This window comes from Ictalurus furcatus, chromosome 8 (assembly GCF_023375685.1).
Source record: "Ictalurus furcatus strain D&B chromosome 8, Billie_1.0, whole genome shotgun sequence".
Lineage (NCBI taxonomy): Eukaryota > Metazoa > Chordata > Actinopteri > Siluriformes > Ictaluridae > Ictalurus > Ictalurus furcatus.
Genome location: NC_071262.1, coordinates 22,918,631 through 22,943,878, shown reverse-complemented (window position 1 = coordinate 22,943,878; position 25,248 = coordinate 22,918,631). Strand labels below are relative to the sequence as shown.

General features: G+C 37.7%; 2 protein-coding genes across 2 annotated transcripts in view; both read right to left on the bottom strand.

Moving 5' to 3' along the window:
- The window catches only part of LOC128611770 (regakine-1-like), a 32,103-nt gene that overhangs the window by 5,759 nt on the left and 1,096 nt on the right, over nucleotides 1-25,248 (bottom strand). The window lies entirely within an intron of this gene.
- LOC128611771 (C-C motif chemokine 3-like) lies at nucleotides 1,576-3,983 on the bottom strand. The gene is made up of 3 exons (XM_053631550.1): nucleotides 3,775-3,983; nucleotides 2,983-3,103; nucleotides 1,576-2,051 (listed from the first exon to the last, which is right to left on the bottom strand). Exons 1-3 carry the CDS (start codon nucleotides 3,842-3,844, stop codon nucleotides 1,943-1,945), a joined length of 300 nt encoding a protein of 99 aa, XP_053487525.1. The 5' UTR covers nucleotides 3,845-3,983; the 3' UTR covers nucleotides 1,576-1,942.

Below are 25,248 nucleotides of genomic sequence, written 5' to 3'. Positions count from 1 at the left end.
CTAGTAGACCCCAAATCCCAAATAACCAGACTGTCTGATTTCTCTGTTGACACTGATGGTGTGTATGTGTTGAATCTGTGCAGGTTATTTGGAATTTTGGTGTTCTCCTCGACTCTTCACTTTAACTTGAACCTCACTGCCACAGGCAAGTCCAAGACAAGGCCAGGACCAGGACTAATCGAGATTGAGTCTGGGTTAAAGTGGTTAAGGCCAAGGCAAGTCCAAATAAAAGCAAGCCTGAAAACCATCAAATCCTTTTCGAGGCCAAGACTTTACTTCAGCTAGTTGTGCATTCATGCACTGTGTCAATGATTAGACTGTTTTTAGAAGCAGGAATTATTTCTTGTCAGACTTTATGCACACGCAAAGAAAAGACAGCATGAACGTTATTTTTTACAATCCAACAATGGATACCAAAAACATATTTAGTGAGAACAAAGCCCGAGAACAAGACAAGTCCAAGTACAAGTGACAGTAAGTCTGAGACAAGCCCAAGTCAATACAGAAAATGTCTCGAGACCGAAATCGAATCCTACAGCCCTCATTCTCATACTGATTACTGTAATGCTCAGTTTATTGGTCTACCATTTAAAACTCTAACAACCTTCAAAACTCAGCTGCTAGAGTACCAACACACACTTCTTTTATATAACAGCACCATGTCATTTTTAAATCAGAAGGTGTGCATTAATTTTCTATAACAGTAGCTCTTATAGTAGATCCAGCTCAAATCTAAATCACAGGTTTGTATAAAAGCTCTAGTTCTAATACGTTACTGTTTCTATAGCAACAGCTCGTTCACAGGGACTTGCATGGTGGACATTGCATAATAATATAAGGCTGGATTAATGAAACTGTTGTTTAACAAAGACAAATATATGATTGTTAATGTGGTAAAGTTTTTTGATAGGAGATGTATTATGCAACATTTATGGAAAGAGTCTCCAGTGTCAGCACTTTGTAACAGTCAAAAACTTTCCTGACATGGGAAAGTCCTGAAAATAAAGGAGTTTCCAGTTTCTCAGTAACATGACAAGAAGAATTTTTTTTCGTCTTAGTAAGGCTTGCGAAGAAATGTTTTAGTAGTTTGTCTAGCCTGGTGTTGGGGGGAAAACCTTGTGTAAACTTGGCTACTTTGCTGCTTGATATGTGAGGTCGAATTAGTTATTTTTTTAGATTTGATCCTTTTTCTCATGAAGAACATGAATAAATATCAGAAAGTCAAACATTTGTCTCTGTTTTATTTGCTGTATTATGCATGAACGCCCTTTCATGGCAACGGTATTCCCTAATTGCAGTGGCCTCTTTCAGTAGGATAATGCTTCCTGCCACACTGCAAAAATTGTTCAAGGTGTTGACTTGGCCTGCAGATTCCTCAGATCTCCATCTGATCAAGCATTTGTGGGATGTGCTGGACAAACGAGTCCGATCCATGGATCCAAAGATCTGCTGTTAAGGTCTTGGTGACAGATACCACAGCACACCTTCAGAGGACTTGTGGAGTCCATGCCTTGACGGGTCACAGTTGTTTTGGTGGCACAATGTAGATATATAAAACCAATGACAACTAAGGGAATGTTTGCATCTCTTCATTTTATTTTTTTAAATCATTTTAGTTTCCACATATCACATGTTAATAGATATAATAAACTTAGAGCATGAACGTTTCATTTATCAGTGCTTACACAAATAAAGTCACAATTTGAATAAAATAAATGACAATAAAAGGTCAAAAATAGAATACACTCCCCCAAAAAAGTAAAGAAAAAATGATAACATTCATTGAGAGAACATTCAGTGTGTAATAGGTAGCTTTTATGTGGTGAATTGTTAGTGGCATTTCAGAGATTTGTACATCATTAGAGTTTGTGCAAATCTGCTCGAAACCCATCATAGAATTTGATCATGATGATAACGATGATAATCAACAGGGTCAACAGGATTATATGGATCCCTGGTTTCCTGACTTGATGTCCAAAACCTTGATGAGCTCCTTCACCCAGGCATCAGTGGGTTTAGCACACACATCCTTTCCCTTCCTGGTTCTGAACCTGTAGTGAAAAAAACAAAGAAGCGATTAAATATCGATGAAAATGACGATTATATGCCAAACTCTCTCATATCATCAAAGAATTGAGTGGCTCTCTGTGTGAGTAAAGTGATGATTCTGGGTAGTAATGAACCAGTTAAAAACACAATAACATGATAACACAAGACAAACTTAATTGGGGATTTATACATTTATCAACTTCACATAACACAAAACTAGATGATCGTGCTGATGGATCATAAAAAGGAAATCTAATAGAGCGCCACTGTCATAAGTAAGTAACAAAGCACTGTGCATTGTGCTGTTATCTGAAATTATAAAATACAGGGTGGCGTGATGAATCGGAGTTACTGTTACAACAGCATGTCCCGAAGTGTTTATTTCTCTTATACCACAGCAATTAACCAGTGTTTACCGTGTTTTATTTATTAATGAAAGACAAAATCACGAATTTAATATTACTAATTAAGTTTAGAAGTTTAAACTAACATCTCACACACACACACACACACACATAAATGCCTGACGGCAGTGTAAACAGTAGGTGGAGTATGAGTTCTGAGTCTGAGTTAACTCTATGAGGTTATTTTTGTCCTTTTTACAGTTTCAGCATCTTGTTTCTATCTGAATCTGCACATGACAGAACATTCCTTCACATGGTAAAAAAAAAAAAAAATACCCTGTCATTTTATTATCCCTTAATTCAACTTTCTGTTACTGTTTCTCTTTCTGTCTCCTCTCTGTCTCTGTCTGTCTGCCTCTATCTCTATCTGCATGTCAATCCATCTCTCACTCTGTCTATTTCTCTGTCTCTCTTTCTCTTTGTCTGTCTCTCTCTTTCTTTTTATATCAGTCTCTCTCTCTCTCTCTCTCACTCCATCTGGGTCTTTCATTGTCTGTCTCTCAATAATAACAGATAATCACACACTTACAGTACGGCCTGTTTTGTGCACTGCGGGCTGGTCTGGCTGTAGCTGGTCACCATGATGGCCTTCAGTGGACGTGGGTGGAAGGAGTAGCAGCAGACGTTTTTGGTGCCCGTGAAACGCATCCCTGTGAAATGCCACACACATCAGTTGAGCTCTATGCACAATTCTACACAGAGTCAATTATATCCATTGTACTGATTGTTGATGTGTCAGGCCTACATAACACACAGACTCATACTTAAGTACAGACACCAGTTCCTATCAGCTTTATAATTTTCCCCATTCTTCTTGATATTTAATTTATATTTACATTCTTTCACAATGCAATCCATTTTAATCTGAAACAGCTTCATATGCTCGAATGTGTGGTGTATAATAATGCCAAAGCCCAACATATTTAGCAGAGTTACTGTAACCACATCACAGCTGATTATTTTTCTAAAACTGCTCATTCCAAAGTTACAGTGTTACCTCTGACTGTTACAGAGCACTGACGCTTTAGACTCCTTCCATAAATGTTAAATAAAGATCTCCTTACAGAAAAATTCACCATATCATATAATCGATTACACATTGTTTTTTTTTAAATGTGTGATCAGAAAATCAATCACCACCTTCCAACTAATCAAAATCCCAAATTCAATATCGTTGTGGTATGTAGCTGTTTTAAGTTAGTATACATATTCAAAAATATTTTAAAATGTTCAACTAATGCAACAAATATCAACAAAAATGAGTAATAATATTAAAAAAGCCACCCAACATCTTTAATGTATAAATAGTCAAATAGTTCACCTTCAGTGAGTGTGACTGCACTCAGCAGCACCACCACGGCGGACAGGAGGATCAAACGGCAGGCCGACATCTTGCTTCCTTGTTCGAGATCTTTGGCTGAATCTAACCCAAAGGACTGATGGACAGATTAAAGAAGATGAGTACCTGAGGAGATCTCACTGTCTTATGCTCCATTAGAGAGTCAGCTTGTCGTTTTTATACACATTGGACCGTCATGGGGAAGCCCCAGTTTGGAGGAAGGAAGTAGTGCGGGGACTTTGGTTTGCCGACGCTTTGGAAAATGTCCAGACGTAATTGACATTCAGTGTAAACCAATGGACACACTAACAATGTTTGAGAGCAGATTCTCACTTCTCTCTTTCTCCAGCGTGAACATGCTGTGGTTCTCAAAAAAACAACAAACAAAAAAAACGTGAGTGGAGGCGGGGAAAGTCATTCGGCATGTTACTCTAAAACAACAAGTCTTTAATATTATTTTGTGATTATTATTATTTTGGTTTTCAACAAATACATTCAATTAACTACCAACTGCTAGAGAACAGAGCAGATCTACAAGGTGACAGGGGTAGCAGTGGTGGCAGGGGTGGCAGGTATTATTCATACAGTACAATGAGATCAACAGTCTGTTGAAATGTACACACCTCTGCATGTCAGCTTTGGTGTTGCATTTGAGCTGCAGAGCTGTCGTAGGAGGTGAGAAATTATTTAGGTTCAATCGGAAAAAACAACAACAGCAACAATAGCAAGTCATAATATCATGACAATAAGGCACGTGTGTGCGTGTGTGTGTGTTACTTCGGTACAGTATCTATCATAAGGTCAACCTTATTGTCAGGATCCAGTGTTCTCTCAGCCTCATGATCACAGGGCCTAATTTTCCTAATTTTCTCAGTGTCATTGAAATTTTTAATTGAAACAACCCATTCCCTGCTCTCACGACTCTATGTTTCTAGGGTCCTATGTAATTTATATGTTTTCTCGTTATATTTTCAGAAAACAGTCCTATTTCCTGCAACCAATATTTCTTGGGTTCTATCTTTCTAGTGATGTATATTTCTAGGGCTCTATATTTCTAGGGTCCTATACTTCCAGGGTTGTACAGTTGAAGTCATAAGTTTACATACTCCTTGCAGAATCTGCAAAATGTTATTAATGAAAAAAAAGAGGGATCTTAAAAATTTTATTTAGTTTTTTACGTAGTTCTGCCCTGTATAAGCTATTTCACGTAACAGATGTTGACATATAGTCCACAAGATACAATGATAACTGAATTTACACAAATGAACCAGTTCAAAAGTTTACATATGTTTGATTCTTAATACTGTGTGTTGCTACCTGGATGATCAATGACTGTTTTTATGTTTTGTGATCGTTGTTAGTTTTATGAGTCCCTTGTTTGTCCTGAGCAGTCATACTGCCCACTGTTTTTCAGAAAAATCCTCCAGGTCCTGTACATTCTTTGCTTTTCCAGCACATTCCGCATAATTGATCCCTTTCCAACAGCGACTATATGATGTTGTGATCCATCTTTTCACACAACTGAGGGACTCGTACACGACTATTACAAAGAGTGCAAACATTCACTGAGGCTCAAGAAGGCAACACGATGCATAAAAAGCCAGGGGGGTGTACACTTTTGAACAGGATCATTGATGTAAACGGTTAATATTTTGTCTTCTGGGAAACAGGAAAATATTGTACGTAGCTTCTCAAGTTCAGTAATAAATGATGATATGTAACTGGGTTCCTAATTTTAAGGGACCTTCCAGGGTCCTGTGTTTCTGGAAATCTGGAAAATCATTTGTAAAGGTGTGCCTTTTAAATTAGTCTAAAAAAACATTTTTTGGTTGCCCTGTGATGGATTGGCACCCTGTCCAGGGCGTACCCCGCCTTGTGCCCGATGCTTCCTGGGATAGGCTCCAGGTTTCCCCATGACCCTGAAGAAAGGATAAGCGGTATAGAAGATGGATGGATGGATGGATGGATGGAAACATTTTTTGGTGACCCTATGTCCATAATCATGATCCAAGGAAGTCCCTTTCACAAGGTTCTCTCATTTTGAGAGAACACAGTGGCCTGGGTATGTTCCCCCAAGGATGACAATACAATACAGTACAATATGCGGACCTGCTCTTGTTCTTCTATTAGTGCTAACCTGTTTTAGCTAATTAGAACAGAAATAATGAACAATACATAATGTTACTGTTCAGTGTAAACCCAGGCCCTGTAGTTCCAGTGAAGGGAAATCTCAATACAACAACATACAAAGGCATTCTAGGCAATTCTGTGCCTCTACCTTTGTTGCATGAGTTTGGGGAAGAACCGCATATGGGTGTGAACGTCATGGATGCCACATACTGTATTTTATATTTAAAAAATCTTCCACACTACCTACTTACATAGGCATAATAATCTATGTGTTAGTGGTCCTACATGATGCACAAATGAAACTTTAAGAAACTTGTGATCTGACTGGGGGCAACCTTTGAAAAAATCTTAAGCTTAATTCAGAAAACATTAAGACAAACACTGATGAGAAACAAGTTTAGATGATTCTGAGTTTCTCCAGCTCCAGTCTACTGCATGTACAGAGTCGAGGAATAACGTCCATTAGAGTCAAAACCACATAATTAGCATCTCATCAGATCACCACCTGCTGTTTTCACAGTCATTCAATCACTCACTGATTTCACTGATTTAATCATAATGTGTTCCATGATTTTCATTTTGTTTCATGATTGAAAAGGTATTCTACTTTTTTACTTCTTCTTCTTCTTCTACTTCTTCTTCTTCTTCTTCTTCTTTTTTATTATTATTATTATTATTATTATTATTGGTGGGTGTCGTATTATACAAGAAAATTGTAAATTGAATTATACATAAGGTTAAAATTCAACTTTCTAACAAAAAGAAATCTGCTTATTTTTGTATGAGGACACCTGATCATCACATTCATATGCGGTTCTTCCCCAAACTGTTAAGACAAAGTCAGAAGCACACAATTGTCTAGAAAATCTTTGTATGCTGTACCGTTACAATTTCCCTTTACTGGAACTAAGAGGCCCAAACCTAACCTAAGAGACTAACTCCATATGAATGACCATGGTTTTGGAATGTGATGTTCAATAAGCACATCTGTTTACGATGGTCGGGTGTCCACATACTTTTGGCCATATAATGCTTTTATTACAAAAAATGTCTGCAGTTGTTTTATTGTATTTACTTAGCATTGCACTATACACTATACAGTATAAGGTCTATGATATGTGATGTCATATGTTATGTCTATGATATGTGATGATATGTGATGTGTAAGGGGTGTATTATTCATTATCATCCATCCATCCATCCATCTTCTACCGCTTACTCCTTCTTCAGGGTCGCGGGGGAACCTGGAGCCTATCCCAGGGAGCATCGGGCACAAGGCGGGGTAATGATTCATTATCAATGTGAAGATTTTGTTTTTGTCTCTTTTTTTCTACTGAAGAGGTGTGATCATGTGCAGTGTGATCTTTTGCACTAAGAAACACCCCATCAGTTTCAGATCCTGTTTCAAGAACTCAAACAGAGGCTGATGGTGACGTGTAGAATAACACAGGGGACAGAAGATTTTTGAGGTTTTTCCCTCCCAGAGTTTCGGCTTTCTATTTCTGTGGAAGGAACCGCAACAACGACATTTGAATATTAAAATTTTTTAAAATGTCATCCTTGATCCAAAAAAGGCTTTCAGTAGTACATAATATAAAAGAAAAACTGTGTGGATCGTTTTTACATTTACTTATTTGGTAGATACTTTTATTTAAAGGCACAAACAAGTGAGGGAGATTCTGGGAAAAAAAAGCCCACAATCTGGATATTTGTTTTTAACCAGTTATTGGAAAATGGGCCTTATTCAGTTGAAAGAAAGATTAACACTCACTTGCCAGTTCAATTAATTATATTGATTAGCATACGTATATATTAGTATACTTATATTAATATACTTAGTATACTAAAAACTAGTCTTTTTGGAGTTTGTTTTATTACTATTTAAACACTATCAGAACTTCAGTGCTATAACCTTTACTATTTTTACTATTTTTTTTTTTTTTACTAAATTCTAGACTGTGATTGGTCAGAAGATTGGTGATTCATTTTCTATAACAGCAGCTCTGACAGGTACTTGTATGATGAGATTTGTATAATGTGGTGAGCTTTTCTGTCAGGAGCTGTAACGTTCACGTTTTACGACATCTTCAGGACTGAATAGTTTATGCTTGTGAGGTGCTTATAGCTGCTATAACGTAAGCGAGAACAGGAACCCGTTTCACGGAGATTCCACAACATGAGATATACACTACCGGTCACACGTTTGGAGACACTTGACTGAAATGTTTCTCATGATCTTAAAAACCTTTTGATCTGAAGGTGTGTGATTGAATGTTTGAAATCGGTGTTGTAGACAAAAATATAATCGTGCCAACATATTCATTTCTTTCATTAGAAAACAATAAATCTTTTTTTTTTTTTTTTTTTAAAGAAAAAATGACTTGGAGAGAAATATTCCGAAAAGCAGCCGATAAGTGTCCAGCGTAGGTGGGAACTCCTTTAATACTGTTTAAAAAGCATCTCAGGGAAATTCCTCAAGAAATCAGTTGAGAAAATGCCATGAATATGTTTCTGGAAATTCTAGGCAAAAAAAGGGTATCTATTTGTGTTATTACAGAGATTTTATGACTGTATTATTATTCTAAAATGTGGAAACTAAAAATAAAAATAAACAATGAGTGTGTCTAATCTTTTGACCGGTAGTGTAACTCTAAAGAGATAAAAAGTATAACGTGTCATTCTTTATTCAATAATATACTGCAATATTGGGAAATTGCTGTGGTATAAGAGGGGAAAAAAACATCATTGTAAATAGCTTCGTCACTGCCTTGTCACTGTAAAAAGCTTCGTCACTGCCTCGTCACTGTAAAAAGCTTCGTCACTGCCTCGTCACTGTAAAAAGCTTCACATTTACTTAACATGACAAGATTTAATATGAGGCTGTTGCTTAAATTCAGACCAAAACTTCTGATATACTGATATACTTAGTAGTAAAATACTTCTGTATGTTTACTACTTAGTAGTAAACTGTTCTCTGTAGAACTCTACAGCAGTGCTTTTTTATGAGACAAGTGGAATTTCCAAGTCCTGTTTTTGGAGACTAAGAAATTTGACTTATCCACTGAACTCTAAAAGTGTAGCTTCATTGATACAATATTAGTCCATTATATCGTCTCATGTTGCCTGACTGGTTTTACTGATTCACTGATCTCACTGATTTAATGAAAATGATGATTTATTTCTCTTCTTGGTCTCTCTGAATGCTGTGTACAGTATATACACTAATCATCCATAACATTAAAACCTCTAAAGGTGTGCTGTGGTATCTGGCACCAACACATTAACATCAGATCCTTTAAGTGCTGTAAGTTGCGAGGTGGGGCCTCCATGGATAAAAAATTGTTTTTTTGGAATTTAGAGGCTGAGTCAACACATTGAACTTTTATCATGTTCCTCAAACCATTATCCACCTGAAAGAGGCAACTGCCATTAGGGAATACCGTTGCCATGAAGGGGTGTACTTGGTCTGCAAAAATGTTTAGATAGGTGGTACGTGTCAAAGTAACATTCGCTTGAATGCCTGGACCCAAGGTTTCCCAGATGAACATTACCCAGAGCATCACACTACCTCTGCCTTCTTCCCATCATGCATCCTGGTGCCATCTCTTCCCCAGATAAGCGTCACACACGCACCAAGCTGTCCACATGACGGTCCTTCCTTGGACCACTTTTAGTAGGTACTAACCACTGCATACTGGGAACCCCACAAGACCTGCAGATTTGGAGATGCTCTGACCCAGTCGTCTAGTCTTCACAATCTGGCCCTTATCGAGGGTCACTCAGATACTTACATTTACCCATTTTTCCTGCTTCCAACACATCAACTTCCAGAACTGACTGTTCACTTGCTGCATAATATATCCCACCCATAGACAGGTGCCATTGTAATGAGATAATCAATGTGTTGTGTATATATATAAAATAGAAAGCATTGTGTAAAACGTTCTTCTTCCTCTTCTCAGTCGCAGTAGATTTATAATTGCAGATTTATAGCTTTTAGTATTAAACCCAGTTCACTTACACACACTCTGTATCTTGTTGCTGATTGATAATTCAAAATGAATGTGTGTGTGTGTGTGTGTGTGTGTGTGTGTTAAACCCAGTAGGTAAGTAAGTAAGTAAGTAAAGCTTTATTTATATAGCACTTTTTAAAAACAATGTTTAAAAAGTGCTTTACAGAAGACATACAGTAGATACAAGAAGGTTGGGGCAGCTGTGGTTCAGGTGGTAGAGCGGGTTGTCCACTAATCATAGAGTTGGCGGTTTGATTCCCGGCCCACATGACTCCACATGCCGAAGTGTCCTTGGGCAAGACACTGAACCCCAAGTTGCTCCCGATGGCAAGTGAGCGCCTTGCATGGCAGCTCTGCTACCATTGGTGTGTGAATGTATGTGTGAATGGGTTTATGAGACAGTGTAAAGTGCTTTGTAGAACCGCTAAGCTTAAAAAAGTGCTATATGTAAGTGCAGAGCAAAATAAAATCAGTAGTAAGAAATGAAATTAAATAAATAAAAGACATATAGGCTAACCAAATAAAATAGAATAAATAAAAGAATACAAATCAAGTATGGAAAATTAACTGGTTTCAGGAAAGGCCCCAGTGAACAAATGCACTTTGATAAAAGTGCTAATTAAATAAAATGCACGTAGGTTGTCAGGGAGACAGTTCCCCAGTTTAGGCCCGTAGTGACTAAAGTCCTACTCCTCGCTTTTCAGCCAGGTTTTGGGTACAACCAGCAGATTGGATGACCTAAGTGATCTAGCAGGAGTATATTTCGTGATCATATTACTAAGGTATGTAGGAGCACCACCATGAAGACATTTGAAAATGAATAACAGGATTTTAAAATCAATTCTGTAAGACACAGGTAGCCACTGAAGTGATTTAAGTGCTGGAGTGATATAATTGTTCAGACTATTACATGTCAGCATTCTTGCAGCTGCATTCTGAGCTCTTTGTAAGTGTTTAATGGCGCTCTTTGAAAAGCCAACCAAAACACTGTTGCAGTAGTCGAGTCTGGATGTAATGTATGAGTCAAATGCATGTATGAGTTTCTCACTATCTGTGGGAGAGAGAATATCACATACTTTAGAGATCTTACGAAGGTGATACTATGCTGTTTAGATCCCTAAATTCTTAACGCAGTCATTTGCAATGAGAGACAAGGAGTCTAGCATAATTAACTTTCTCTGTGCATCATTTCCTATAAAGAAGCACCTCTGTATTATCTTTATTTAGCTGCATAAAGTTCTGTGACATCCTAAAGTTTATGCTTTCTAGGCAGTTTACAAGGCTGCTAATCGACTTGTAGGTGTGTTCGTATCCGACGTAATGTCGGTTTAACACAATTGTCTCCTTTTGGCTCCAAGCCCAGACTCTGCTCCATTGTTTGAAGCTGGAGATTACAAAACTTTCCGACATGATTCTTCAGAAGGAGCCAGGTGATTTTTTTTTTTTTTAGTGGAAACAATTGTGTGACAATACACTTAGTCATAGTAATGAAATCACAGCTTTATATAATTAACCTGTGTAAATATAAACAAATAAACAGATGAAAAACATGTGTGATCTCTGAAATGATGTTGTTTTCTGGAAGGAGATGTGTATTATTATTTAACTTTTAGGGAAGGAGCCTCCAGTGTAAGAGTTAAAGCTGTAACTTTGTATTTTCCAACATTTTTACGAGAGAAGAGTGTAGGCTTTGTGTTTTTTGTTACATGACAAGTTGCATTTTTTTTGAGAGCGCGAGAGAGAAAAAGAGAGGGTGTTGAGTGAACAACTTTTTATAGCTGCTATAATGTAAGCAAGACCAGGAACTCATCTAATGGACGTTCCAAAACATTAAATGTAACTATAAACAGATAAAAAGTAAACATTGTTTTCTTTAATAAAAAATATTTTCTAATCATTGGCAAACTGCTGTGGTGTAAAAGGTATAAAACACTTTGGGACATGTTGTTATAGGAAAAGAATAAAGATGTGTGAATGTGTGTGTCATTGTGCGCTGCGGTGGATTGGCTCCCTGTCCAGGGTGTCCCCCACCTTGTGCCCCGTGCCCCATGCCCCAGGATCCCCGCGACCCAGCACGACAAGCGGCACAGAAAATGGATGGACTGATAGATGCTAATTTGAAGTAACTCTTCTTCATCACACCACTCTGTCATTGATTATTTTCTTATACCATTATTTACCTCTGAAATGATGCTTTATTTTTTAATTAATCATTACATTTTTTTAAAAAAAATTATCATGTAACATGCATGCACATGTTATCTTTCCCTAATTTGCCTCTCTGATTCATACACACACACACACACACACACACAATTTCCCCCTATTCTGTGGTAAAGTCCACCAGAGCCAGGAAAGCACCTCCATGAACAAACACACACACACACACAGGGACACTGGTGGAAAGATCCAAATAGTTTCTTTAAAAAGTAGAAAAAACAAAGAGCATTTAAAACCAGCTAATGTGAAGGAAGCTTGAAACCAGCGCTGAACCACTTTCCCTGGGAAGGAAAACCAAAAAAGCAGAAGAACCTTTAATCAGATGGCATTTTATGGTTAAACCAGGAACCGCAAGACCTGTGTCTCGATTTAGAAACTGTTTTTGAACACCACTGAGGAAATGAGAGAGACATCACTACACACTGCATGCCACACTCCCTGTTCCACTAATACCCTTTGACCCTGTGGTCCATATAAACCCATTGAATTGGTGAACTACAATACAAGCAAGCTACAATATATTCATTCATTCATTCATCTTAAGTAAGGCAGAGAACACTCTTTATGAGATGGGAATATAGCCTGTCTAGGACACCATGCATACATGGGGATGACTTAGCATACAGTAGCTAGTGCACCTACTGGTATGTTTTGGGGAGCTAGGAGGAAACCAGTGATCCTGGGGAAACCCCATATGTACACAGAGAGAACACATGAAACTCCGCATAGGCAGAAAACAGAGCTCAGGATCGAACCATGGATCCTGAAGCTGTGAAATGAAACTGTTGTACTAGCATTTTAATACCACTACAGGGTAACACTTTAGTTAACAGGGTAACACAACAAAAATTCAAATAATCAAAATCAATATTTAGGCTTATAATAGAGATCGACTTGTAACGCCGGCCACATCATATTCAATTCTTTACTAACTGAACAGGACTAAACTCAGACAACTGAGGACTGAACAGAACCAAACAAATAAATCAACAGAGGTGGCAATAAAGACGGACTAGTCCACTTTAAACATAAACATAAGTAAACATAAGTACATAAATCAAACTTCAAAGTACAACATTAAAGACAAGGCCAGCTAAATAATTGAAATAAAGATAGAAACAAATCATTATTATGTTCCACTTGTCTTACACTGATGTGTATTTGCACTTTATGGTAAATGGTCTGCACTTATATACTGATTTTTTAATCTTAGTGGTTCCAAAGCACTTTACACTGGTTCTCATTCACCCATTCACACACACTCACACAAATTTACACACCAATGGTGGAGGAGCTGCCATGAAAGGCACTAGTTTGCCATCTGGAGCAACTTGGGGTTCACTGTCTTGCCCAAGGACACTTTGGCACTATAGTCCTGAAGAAACGACATTTCATAAACAAGCTATGTATACAAGCATATACATGTACAATGTATACAACTATATAGAGGAATAACAATAATAAGGCACGACTTAATATTAGATAATTGATGTAACTCACTAATTGACTGTAGCTAATTAACTATAATCCAAAAGTTAGGTCAAGTTAGTTATGATGGTGGTACCTCCTCATTTCACATTTGTATCATCATTAGGATCATGAACTCCATTAATGCTAGCTACCAGACACTTTCACATTTAATTCAAAACAGACACCATTTTCTCATCATCTCTCACAGCTCACATTTCTGTTATCAGGCATGCACAGTGTTTCTCATGTGATTTTAAATGGCTGAGTCACACTGGCTGTAGGAGTTACATAAACCACTCGACTAACACATGCAGTGATCGTCGTTGTGAAGATGTTGACTCAGCAGGGTGGTGTGGGGAAAAAACAGTAATGAGACAGACTGGAATGAAAGCAAGACTTTTCAGTAGTTTTTTATTTTGGGAATATTTCAGACTAGGTGAAACCCATTCCACAATATTCAATTCAATTAAATTTTATTTGTATAGCGCTTTTAACATTGGACATTGTCTCAAAGCAGCTTTACAGAAACATATAAACACAGGATACAGATTTTAAAAGTGTGAATTTATCCCTATTGTGGCGAGGAAAAACTCCCTAAGATAATATGAGGGAATAACCTTGAGATGAAGCAGATTTAGAAGGGAACCCGTCCTCGTCTGGGTAACAACGATTAGTGTGAAAGTAAAGGGAAGTTCATTATGGTTTTTATATGAAGTCCATTTTGTTGAACTAGTCCACTGTTCACTAAAGGAGACTTGAGTGCACAATTGCATGTGGTAATTGCAGTCCTAAGGCCATAGCAGCAGCCGTAGTCCCAGCAACCACAGCGAGAATGTCCATGTGAAATCAAAGTCCAAAACCATTTCCGTGGTACTTCAAGTAGTACCATCCTCAGCAATCTCCAGGCTGTAGCCTCTAGTTGATGAAAGCTCCATCCAGAGGTAGGGCATCAGGATGGATCAGGCAGGTCCGGAGAGTAGAAAGGGTCAGGATCACTGGCATCTCCATAATATCATGTGTGGCTCGACAGAAGGAGAGAGGGAGAGGAAGGTAAAGAGAGGGAGAGATTATTAGGTATGCTTACTATACCGTAATGAATAAGACTGTGTACTTTGCATATAAGAAAGTCTATTCAGGGTAAGCTTGAGTAAACAAATATGTTTTCATACTAGACTTAAACACTGAGACTGTGTCTGAGTCCTGAACACTAATTGGAAGGCTGTTCCATAACTGTGGGGCTTTGTAAGAGAAAGCTCTTCCCCCTGCTGTAACCTTCACTATTCGAGATACCAACAAATAGCCTGCACCTTTTGATCTAAGTAGGCATGGCGGATCATAAAAGACCAAAAGTTCACTCAGGCACTGTGGCGCGAGAACATTCAGTGCTTTATAGGTCAGTAATAGTATTTTATTATCAATGCGAAATTTTACTGGGAGCCAATGCAGTGTGGATAAGCTAGGGGTGACGTGGTCATACTTTCTGGTTATAGTAAGGACTCTTGCAGATGCATTCTGGACTAACTGGAGTTTGTTTATGCACCTACTGTAACATCCAGACAGTAAGGCATTACAATAATCTAGCCTAGAGGTGACGAAAACATGAACTAATTTTTCTGCATCATGTAGTGACATTACATTTCTTAGCTTAGCAATATTTCTGAGGTGAAAGAAGGCTATCCTGGTAATATTATCTACATGAGCGTCAAATGAAAGACTGGGGTCAATAATCACACCAAGGTCTTTTACTTCTGCACATGATGAAACAGAAAGGACATCTAGAGTTACTGGGTAATCAGAAAGCTTACTTCTAGCTGCACATGTTCCCAGTACAAGTACTTCTGTCTTGTCAGAATTAAGCAAAAGCTTCAGCAGAAATGTTCAGCAGAAATGTTTAGTTCAGCAGAAATGTTCAGCAGAAATGTTCAACAGAAATGTTCAGCAGAAATGTTCAGCAGAAATGTACAGCAGAAATTTTCAGCAGAAATGTTCAATAAAAATGAAACTGGAAAAGAATTAAGTAAAAGGAAGTTAATAAGCATCCAATGTCTAATGTCCTTTACACATTCCTCAACTTTATTAAGCTGCTGTCTGTCATCTGGCTTCGCTGAAACATACAGCTGTGTATCATCAGCATAACAGTGGAAGCTAATTCGTTTACAAATAATTTGACCCAGAGGCAGCATATATAAAGTAAAAAGCATTGGGCCTAAAGCAAAACCTTGTGGAACACCAATTTTAAGCTCGGTATGTGTGGAGAAGTCGCTATTTATATCTATGAACTGATAGCGATCGGTCAAATAAGACCTGAGCAAGGAAATACATCTGTATCTACAATACATCTGTATGTTGCTTTCTTTTCTTTTTCTTTTATTGGAACATTCTCACTTTCATATCACTTCTACGGTTCTGTTTTTTGTTTATCTCAATCACACCTGCTCCTGAAAGAATTCTGACCAATCCCACCCACTCCTGCTGTTTGTACCCATTTGCAATATCTTCTAATGAACATAGTTTAAAACAAATACATGTCAGTAATTTAACCCCATTAACCCTGACCAGGATAAACTGCCACTGAGCTGATAGTGTATTAGTTAATATAAACTCACTGTCCATTTTAACAGGAACACCTGTACACATCCACATTCATGCAGTTATCTAATCAGTAAATGTGGCAGCAGCACAATGCAAAAAAAAAAAATAAAAAATCATACAGATACAGGTCAGGAAACATCACAATGAAGAAAAAGTGTAATCTCTGTGATTTTAACCATGGCATGGTTGTTGGTAGTGTTGGGTCCGAGTCCACCTTTGTCGAGTTCGAGTCGAGACCAAGTCCTTAACCAATCGAGTCAGAGTCCAAGTCTGAGTCCAAAAGGGGCCGAGTTGGACTCAAGTCCGAGTCCTTAGTGGCTGAGTCCGAGTTGAGTCTGTTCGAGTCCAGAGAATAATTAAATTGAAAAAGATTTGAAATTGCAATTGTAACCTCAACACTGAGCTGTTAAATTGATATTTTAACCTTCACAAACCAATGGCAACATAAATGTAACAAAAAACACCACTATTACATCTTCCATTGCCATTTAATGTTTTTATTTCATGTCATCAGCACCTCAACTAGTTTCCTATCAAAAAATGTTTTCAAAGAAAAAAAAAAGGGATATAGAGGTACATGTAGAACTTTTTTTATATTACAAGTGTATGAAAGTTCAAATTAACCTCTTTGGTTATTGTATCAAACTATATTGTGTTCTCGAGTTCGAGTTGACATTTCAATGATTCGATGCTCTCCCCCACAGTTAAATAGACTGAGAGAGAGAGAGAGAGAGAGAGAGAGAGAGAAAGTACAGAGTAGAGTTACATTTAGCAGCAGGTCATAACAACAAGCTTCATGATTTATTACTGCTTTTAATCTGTCTATGAATGCCAACAAACTCATTTCTGAACGCAGCTCTGTTCTTGTACCTTTTTTCATTTTAATTCCAAAAATAAAATAAAAAATAAATAAAAATCAGCAGGGTTTATGATTTTTACTACATTAAGAAGTACTTTTCACATTTTACGTGAAATTCAAGACTGGTATCACCAAATGCTAATGTTTAGGGGCGGGCGATATGACTATAATCTTATTTCATGACAACGATACGTTTTCTCAGGTACTGTAGGTGTATCAAGTAAGAAATACTATGGAAGGTGCATAAAGCAATTAAATGTAAAATAAAATAGATTTCACTGTATGACATATACAGGGATTCTTATTAAATTTACTGAAGTTATTCAGTCAAATGAGTGCGTGAGTGATTTTCTCTTTGTCTTTTGTTGTTTGATTAACATTAATGACACAGACAGCAACAGATTTATTGGACTTTAAGAACTAAGATCCAAAAAACTTTAATATCCAATATAGTGTATTGACACACCTCCGATTTTTTCCCAACCGTTTATATTCACTTAAGACATAACCGACTGTGTTTACATGAATACTCGGCCAGACCTGCATTTTGACATGATATGTGTGTGTAATTTATTTGATCGTCCAAGTCTAATAAGCTGCTAAAGAGAACTCAGTTCAGTACTCGCATGATGAGGGGGCTTTCTGTTTCATGTCTGTGAGCACAGAAAGTCCCGGTCAGGCAGGGAGATATTAATTAATTTCTTGTTATCAGGGGAGATTTTAGTGTCTAATTCTAGAGTAAAAACTCTCAGGGGGCCCCTCCAACCAGCGTTCATCACTATTATGTTATAAATAATCTGACACCAGCCAAAAATGTACACAATAGAAACTTTTGTATTTATTTCAAATGTTCACATTAGTACAATTTTCAAACTTTAAATACAAAGAACGATAAAACAATAGAACAAAATATAAATATGTAGAACGATAAAACATTGCAAAAGACTTAAAATAAAAATAATATAAACATAGTACAAACTATATGTCGAAAAATTTATTTTTTTCAGTTTTCTTAGGGATCTAAACCCACATTATAAGGTTGTCCAGTGTTCATCAACATCCTTTCAGCATTGATTCTACAAATACTGCTTACGGGCCTTGGCTAGTGCAAATGCTGCCACTATATTCTCCATATCTAAACAACAACATTCGGTTATTTACTGTTATACTTAAACAAACAATCGTCATTATCTGATCCACTTACAACTGTCTTGCTTTCTTTTTTCCTCATACTCTTTTTTCTCTTTCTTTTTTCACTTCCTTATGGAAATGTCCTCTTTGTTTTCCTTTATTAATGTTGTTTTCTGAATATATTACCACCCGAAAAGTCAACGGGAATGACATGGGGCCCCTTTTAGGAGGATTCCGACTGTCACGTCTTTGCAAGTTGTCCACTGTCACTGGGGTTGCCACATTTTGAGACATTGCTGTGGAGTAAAGTTTGTCAGCCCACTGGGGCCCCTAACAGCCTGGGGCCCCAAGCAGTCGCCTGCCTTTCCTGTTCACAAGCTGCATCCCTGCTTGTTATCTTAAATTTATGTTGTTATTTATTTTTTATCTTTCTTTTCATGTTACAAGTCTGAGTTCGTTCATAATTGGACTCGAGTCTGAGTCCGGGATCGAGTACCCCAACTCTAGTTGTTGGTGCCAGAAGGGCTGGTTTGAGTATTTCAGCTAAAACAAATCAGGTTACATTGGGCACAGGCTCGCCCAAACTGGACAGTTGAAGAAAACACATAAATCACCTGGACTTTTTCCAGTCTTACCTGTCCAGTTTGGGTGATTCTGTACCAATGATAGCCTCAGATTGTTGTTCTTGGCTGACAGGAGTGGAACCTCATGTGTTCTTAAAAAGTGCTTATTTGAGATACTATAGACTTCCTGTCAGCTCAAATCAGGTTCAAGGTTCTTTATTTGTCACATACGTATTAGACACATGTAATGTAATGTACATGTTATGTAGTGAAATGTTTTCCTTAGTTACTTGTCCCACAGTGCAATAACCAACAGACCAACAACAACTAAGGATATACACACTTAATAAAAATGGAATGTAGAAAAAATGATAAAATACAGTAGACATAATAAAATATAATAGACTGTAGAATAAAATATAATAGATTGTAGAATAAAAATATAATGGACTACAGTGAATATGATGTGAATAAATGTAATATAATAGAATAGGATGTGTGGAAGCAGATACACAGAGTTGTAAGGTGTATATCGAGACTATACAATGTAAATGGTAAATGGTCTGCACTTTATATTGCTTCTTTAACTTTAGCAGGTCTACAAAACACTTTACACTGCCTCGTTCATCTGTTCACACACACACACTCACACACCAGTGGGTGCAGAGCTGCCATGCAAGGTGCTAGCTTGCCATTGGGAGTAACTTGGGGTTCAGTGTCTTGCCTAAGGACACTTCAGCATATGGAGACATGTGGACCAGGAATCAAACCAACTCTAAAATTAGTGGACAACCCGCTCTACTACCTGAGCCACAGCCGCACATTGCACTTTGAAATACTCAATGTGCAAAATTATTTATTATTTTTCCTTCACCATAGTGCAAATTGTTTTGTGTATGTGTGTTGTGTGTGAGGTAGGAATATGCAGACTACTTGTTCAGTTCCTTGCTCAGTAGCTGGATTGCCTGAGGGCAGAAACATCTCCTGAGTTTGTTTTTGTTGGTCCTCAGGATCCGGTAGCACTTCCCTGATGGGAGCAGTGGGAAGAGTCTATGTCCAGAGTGGTGAAAGTCATTGATAATTCTCCTGACCCTGGTCCTGCATCGCTGCGTGTAGATGTCTGTGATGCAGGGGAGAGATGTTTTGATGGCCTTCTCTGCTGCCCTCACCACTCTTGACAATGCCTTTCGGTCCTGGGCCATGGTGCCGCTGAACCAGGCGGTGATGCTCCCTGTGAGAAGACTCTCCTCAGCCACAGTGAAGAAAGTCCTCAGCACTTTCTGAGAGACCTTGAACCTGGCTATGCGTCAGAGATGGTAGAGGCACTGGCATGCCCTTGTCACTAAGCTGTTCATGTGTGTTGTCCAGAAGAGGTCTTCTGTGAGGTGGACTTCTAGGTATTTGTATCTTCTCACCCTCTTGACTGTGGCCCCATTGAGCACTAGAATGATGATCAATCCAATCCAAACCAGTCAGATCATTCTCTTCTGATCTCTCTCAACAAGGTGTTTAAACCTGTAGGCCCTCCATTCACAGAATGTATTTTTGGTATTTCACACCATTCTGTATAAACTCTAGAGACTGTTGTGTATGGAATTCCCATGAGATCAGCAGTTTCTGAAATACTCAAACCAGCCCATCTGGTACCATCAACCATGACATGGTTAAAGTCACAGAGATCACACTTTATGAATTTTAACTGAAGCTCTTGAACTGTATCTGCATGATTTTATGCATTGTGCTGCTTCTATTATAACAGCTATTATAATAATGAGGAACTAAATCTGGAATGGGATGTTCAGAAAGCACATATGCGTGTGATGGTCATGTATACACAAACTTTTCACCGTATAGTGTAAGTAATTTATCTACAGTGACCCTGACCAGGATGAAGCAGTTATTTATGATTGATGAACGATACACTCCCATGTTACATAATTCCCGATTGCTCGAATGAGTGGTGGCAAAACCATCCATTCCCATGACTTTCTGTTGGGATATAATGTACAATGATTTGGAACTCACTCACACTGTCTGTGAAGGTTTCCAGTCATCTGGTGCTATAGCAGTGAATCAACGACACTGCACTTGTGCTGTAATTTTGAAGATGTTTTGCCACCCAATGGAGACCAAGATGTGATGAAACATCGAGATTAAAACAAACCCAGTTGCTTTGATTTGGGTTCCTTAAGGGTCTTCGCTTTGTAAATTTTTTTCTAAAAGGAAAACTCTTTGATGTTGTGTTCTACACAGGACTTTTAAGGGTTTCCCCAGAGAGAAAAACTGAAGATGCTTTAGGCTTAAACAATGTAGATTTTTTTTTTTTGAGTGTACAAAACTGAACACAGCATGAAAATTGGACTATAGTTTCTTTGTAAAAGAGTTGACCTTTTGCTGAAACATACTCTGGGGTCAAGCATCGATGTTTTGAGGTCCCCAGGCAGATGATATCCAGTCATGTAGAGCAGTGTTTCATAATGCTGGTCCTGGAGGATCACTACCCTGAACTTTCAGGTAATCTCTTTCCTCTATAGCTGGTTTGTAGTAAACTCACAACTCATAAAAGTATTATTTGGCTGTGAGCTGAGATCAAACATCTCAGGACGAATAATGTAATGCTCACTTGCAGCCAATTTGACTGTGAGCCCTGCTACAACACTCACCAGGGCTGGGGTTCTCCCAGAACGTCTGCCTAGAACATTGATGCATTTTCTAAAATCCTATATGTTCTCATAAACACATGTTAAAGGGCCAATTTGTGAGTTACATACTCTAAAAACAGAACCACTCTAAAAAAGCAAAAAGCAGCGCAATGCATCATGGGACATGATATTGTTCACTGTTGATGTGCTGGAGCAACTAAACATCAAAAAGAAGATGTCTATTAACTTTATTTAAAACATACATGAAATCACATACAGAAATCCATGATCCCGATACTGCTATCCAGGGCATCAGCAATGCATTCTGGGTAGAGCCAGGCTGGGGGTGGGGGGAATTGGGGGCACCAGCATCTAAAGAAAAGCATCTGCTTTCTTCAAATGGATTTCTACAAAAGAATTGCTGAACCCATCATTTCTTTATGAACATACGCTCGACACTGGCCTTGTGTATATTACAAATTCAACCTGCATTCCTGATGGCGCGTCCAGAGCACCTCGACGAGAATGCTGAATTAAAAATACATGAAGTGCTATAGAAATAAAGCTATTATCTATAAAAAAGATATAGGTTTTTGAGGTAAAAGTACTGTATGAAGATTATTTTGATTCATTATTTACATTAGATTATTTGGCCACGTTGGGCGGGAACTCGTTGACTTCAGCGAATGTCACTGACATTATTATTTATTTATTTATTTTATTTATTCTCCCATATATTTACCTGTCAGCTTTTCTTTGTGTATAAACGATAATCTCTTTTCATGAGCAGAGGACACAAACGTGGCTCGATTAATTAAAATAACAGAAATAGTTATACTTAGTCAACATGCCAACCTTTAAACTTACTGTTCTATAACTCTCTATTGAATAAGACATTTAGATCAATACCAAAAACTAATACACACTGAAAAAAAACAAAAACTTAACCAGAATATCTCAGTGACTTTTATTACACACACAGTCAGGTCCAAAAGCATGTTTTTATTTCATCAGTTATTTAACAGTTATACCAAAGCGCTGTTGAATGCTCGATTCTCATTGGTCAGAAAATGTTCATTCATTTACTATAACAGCAGCTCTGGTTTATATGAATGCACTCGTTCTAATACGTTATGGTTTCTATAGTAATAGCTTATTCACAGGGTCTTACGGTATACGGCAGATGCTCCACAGACTCCGAGTCTAAAAACTTAATCGAATTGAAAAACGTGTTTGTTTGGTTTTTAACAAAGACATAGCAAAGGCATACAATACAATGGTTGGTATGGTATAATTTTCGGTAAGGAGATGTTTATTTAACATTTATGAAGGAGTCTCCAGTGTCATCACTTTGAGAAACTTAAAGTTTTCTGACTCAGGACTGTTTGCTTAAGGGGTCTTCAGTCTGATCCACAAAGGGCCGGTGTGGCTGCAGGCTTTCATTCCAACCAAGCAGGAGTCACGCCTGATTCCATTTGTTTAATCAGTTCATCTTAGTCTCCAAGCAACTATCAAGTGGGCCTCCAATTTGGCTGTAATGTAAGCCTGCAGCCACACCGGCTCTTTGCAGACAAGACGGAAGACCCCCGGTCTACTTTTTTTTGTCCTATTAAGGACTTATTAAGAAAAAAATAAAGCGAGGCTGGTGCAGAAACAGCTGTTTACAGCTGCTATAACGTAAGAACAGGAAGTTGCTTGGTCCATGGGTGCTCCAAACCATTAAATGTAACTCTAAATGGATAAAAAGTGTTGTTCTTTTCCCCCCAAAATTTGTAATTGTGATATAAGAAGGGTTACGTATAGAAGGGTTAGATCTAGGCACATACTGTGTACTGATAATCACTCAAATAAATTTCCACTTGTGATGGCGCTTAAGAAATTGCTATATTATCAGTTAATAGATCTATATACCTAATCTGATATGCACAGTGTGTACAGTCTATGTGTAATATGTATACTGAGCTACCGATATAGTAAATAGTTAACTGTTAACTCAATGTTTTGATGTTTCTTTGTTTCACTTTTCCCCCTTTACTTTGTAAAAACAGTATAAAAGCAAGACAATAGGAAAGGGTTCTTTTGAAGGACTGTGGTTATGGCTGTGAGTTGTTTTCTGTGATTTCCAGCTGAATTTTATATTTGTTTTTAATGACTGATGAAATAAAAACAGTCCTTGTTCACGGAATCAGACTTCCAGACCCAACTGTATACTTAACATCTGTATATTTTGCCAATTTCACACTAGGACTTTAAGAAGGATGCAGACAGGATGCCAATTTCTGTTGCAGTTGAACCGTTTAGCACCTAAGCTAATGCGGGAAAACACTGCATTGCTTAATAATAATAATAATAATAATAATAATAATAATAATAATAATAATAATAATAATATAGAAAGCGTATAAAAGCAAACAAAGTGACAGATGAATAGAAAGTACAGCAGTTCATGTGGTGTAGTCATTTTCAGTCTGAGTCCGGTGTCCTCCATAGTGTTGAGTAACGGGGGTGTAAACATTTGCACAGGTGCGGTTGTCTAGGCTGAGAGGGGATACGGAAAGCCTTTTTTTTTTTTTTTTACCCTGAACAGAGAGCCTTTTTACTGTACCGTAAACTCACTTAAAGCCTTAGAGCCATAAAAAAAGGTCCTGAATTTGCAAGTGACAGGCATCTCTGTCTCAGCGAGGGCGGAGCTTAAATTAAACATGATCAGTCAATTTCAATCCAGACACATGAAACTTCTTCAATATTAAGTATGCTCAGCATAAAATACTGGTTTTACTACACAAAGTAATTAAAATGAAATATTTGATTTAAAAATGGGCTTGATTTGCTAGCAAACATAATAGCACAGCTTGAAGTTAACTAGCTTGTCATGTGTTTAAACTACATGATGTTAGTCTAACACTTGCTAGACAATACTTAGTCTAACACTTGCTAGACAAGCCTAATATTAGCTAGCTTGCTAGCCAACATGGTTACCGGTTTAAATTACATATTATATTAGCTTAAAATGAAAAAAAAAACCACACTTGCCATTTGCTTGAACTACACATTGTTATTCTGACATTAGCTAGAGAGATACCTGGAGGGGTAATGTTAGCTAAACTAACTAGTTAGGTGGATAACATTACCTCAGTAATGCATTTAAATGACTTGCTAGGTTAGCTAGTGCTAAACTTGCTAAAATGCTAAACCAGTATTTATGCTCAAGTGAATGAAAAGAAAGATTGGGAATGATGTCATAAGATCAAATTTGATTGGTTGGCTGATCAAATTCAATTTGAAAATAATTACTTTAGCAATACTGAAGAAAAAAAAAAACAGTGTGTGTGAGACAGCGCATGAGAATGTGTCTGTGTCTGTGTGTGTGTGAGACTGATAAGATTTGCGAGAGACCAAGAACCCGTGGAATCTTTGAACCATTTTCAGGATTTTGTGATTATGACGGTGGTTTCTCATGGCTGTGCATTTATCAAACAGTTAAAAATCTTCAACAGGAGATTAAATTTACAGTTAAACCCATTTCTCATTGCGCACACGCACACACACACACACACACACACCCCCACACACACACACGGTATCACTACTGTAGTTCAAAGATTGGCTACAATAAACCGCTAGAAATACGAGAGTTAATTATTCTGATTGTATTTATAGATCAGAGTCGAGTCCATTCGCAACAGGTGACTCTGTACAAGCGCTCTACAAAGACGGCGCGCTCAGCCATAGAAAGGTCTAGAAAGAGGTTAGAAAAGAAAGAAACTTCTCGCTGAGGTTCTTGAGGAGAGCTAAAGGGAAAGGTCTCATTTAATCATCGGGACATGCAATACTCT

Coding starts and splice junctions, on each gene's coding strand:
- LOC128611771 (XM_053631550.1), bottom strand. CDS start 3,844: ATGTCGGCCTGCCGTTTGATCCTCCTGTCCGCCGTGGTGGTGCTGCTG. Junction 3,104..3,774: donor TGCAGTCACACTCACTGAAG/GTGAACTATTTG, acceptor GGCATTTCACAG/GGATGCGTTTCACGGGCACC. Junction 2,052..2,982: donor TGCACAAAACAGGCCGTACT/GTAAGTGTGTGA, acceptor TTTTCACTACAG/GTTCAGAACCAGGAAGGGAA.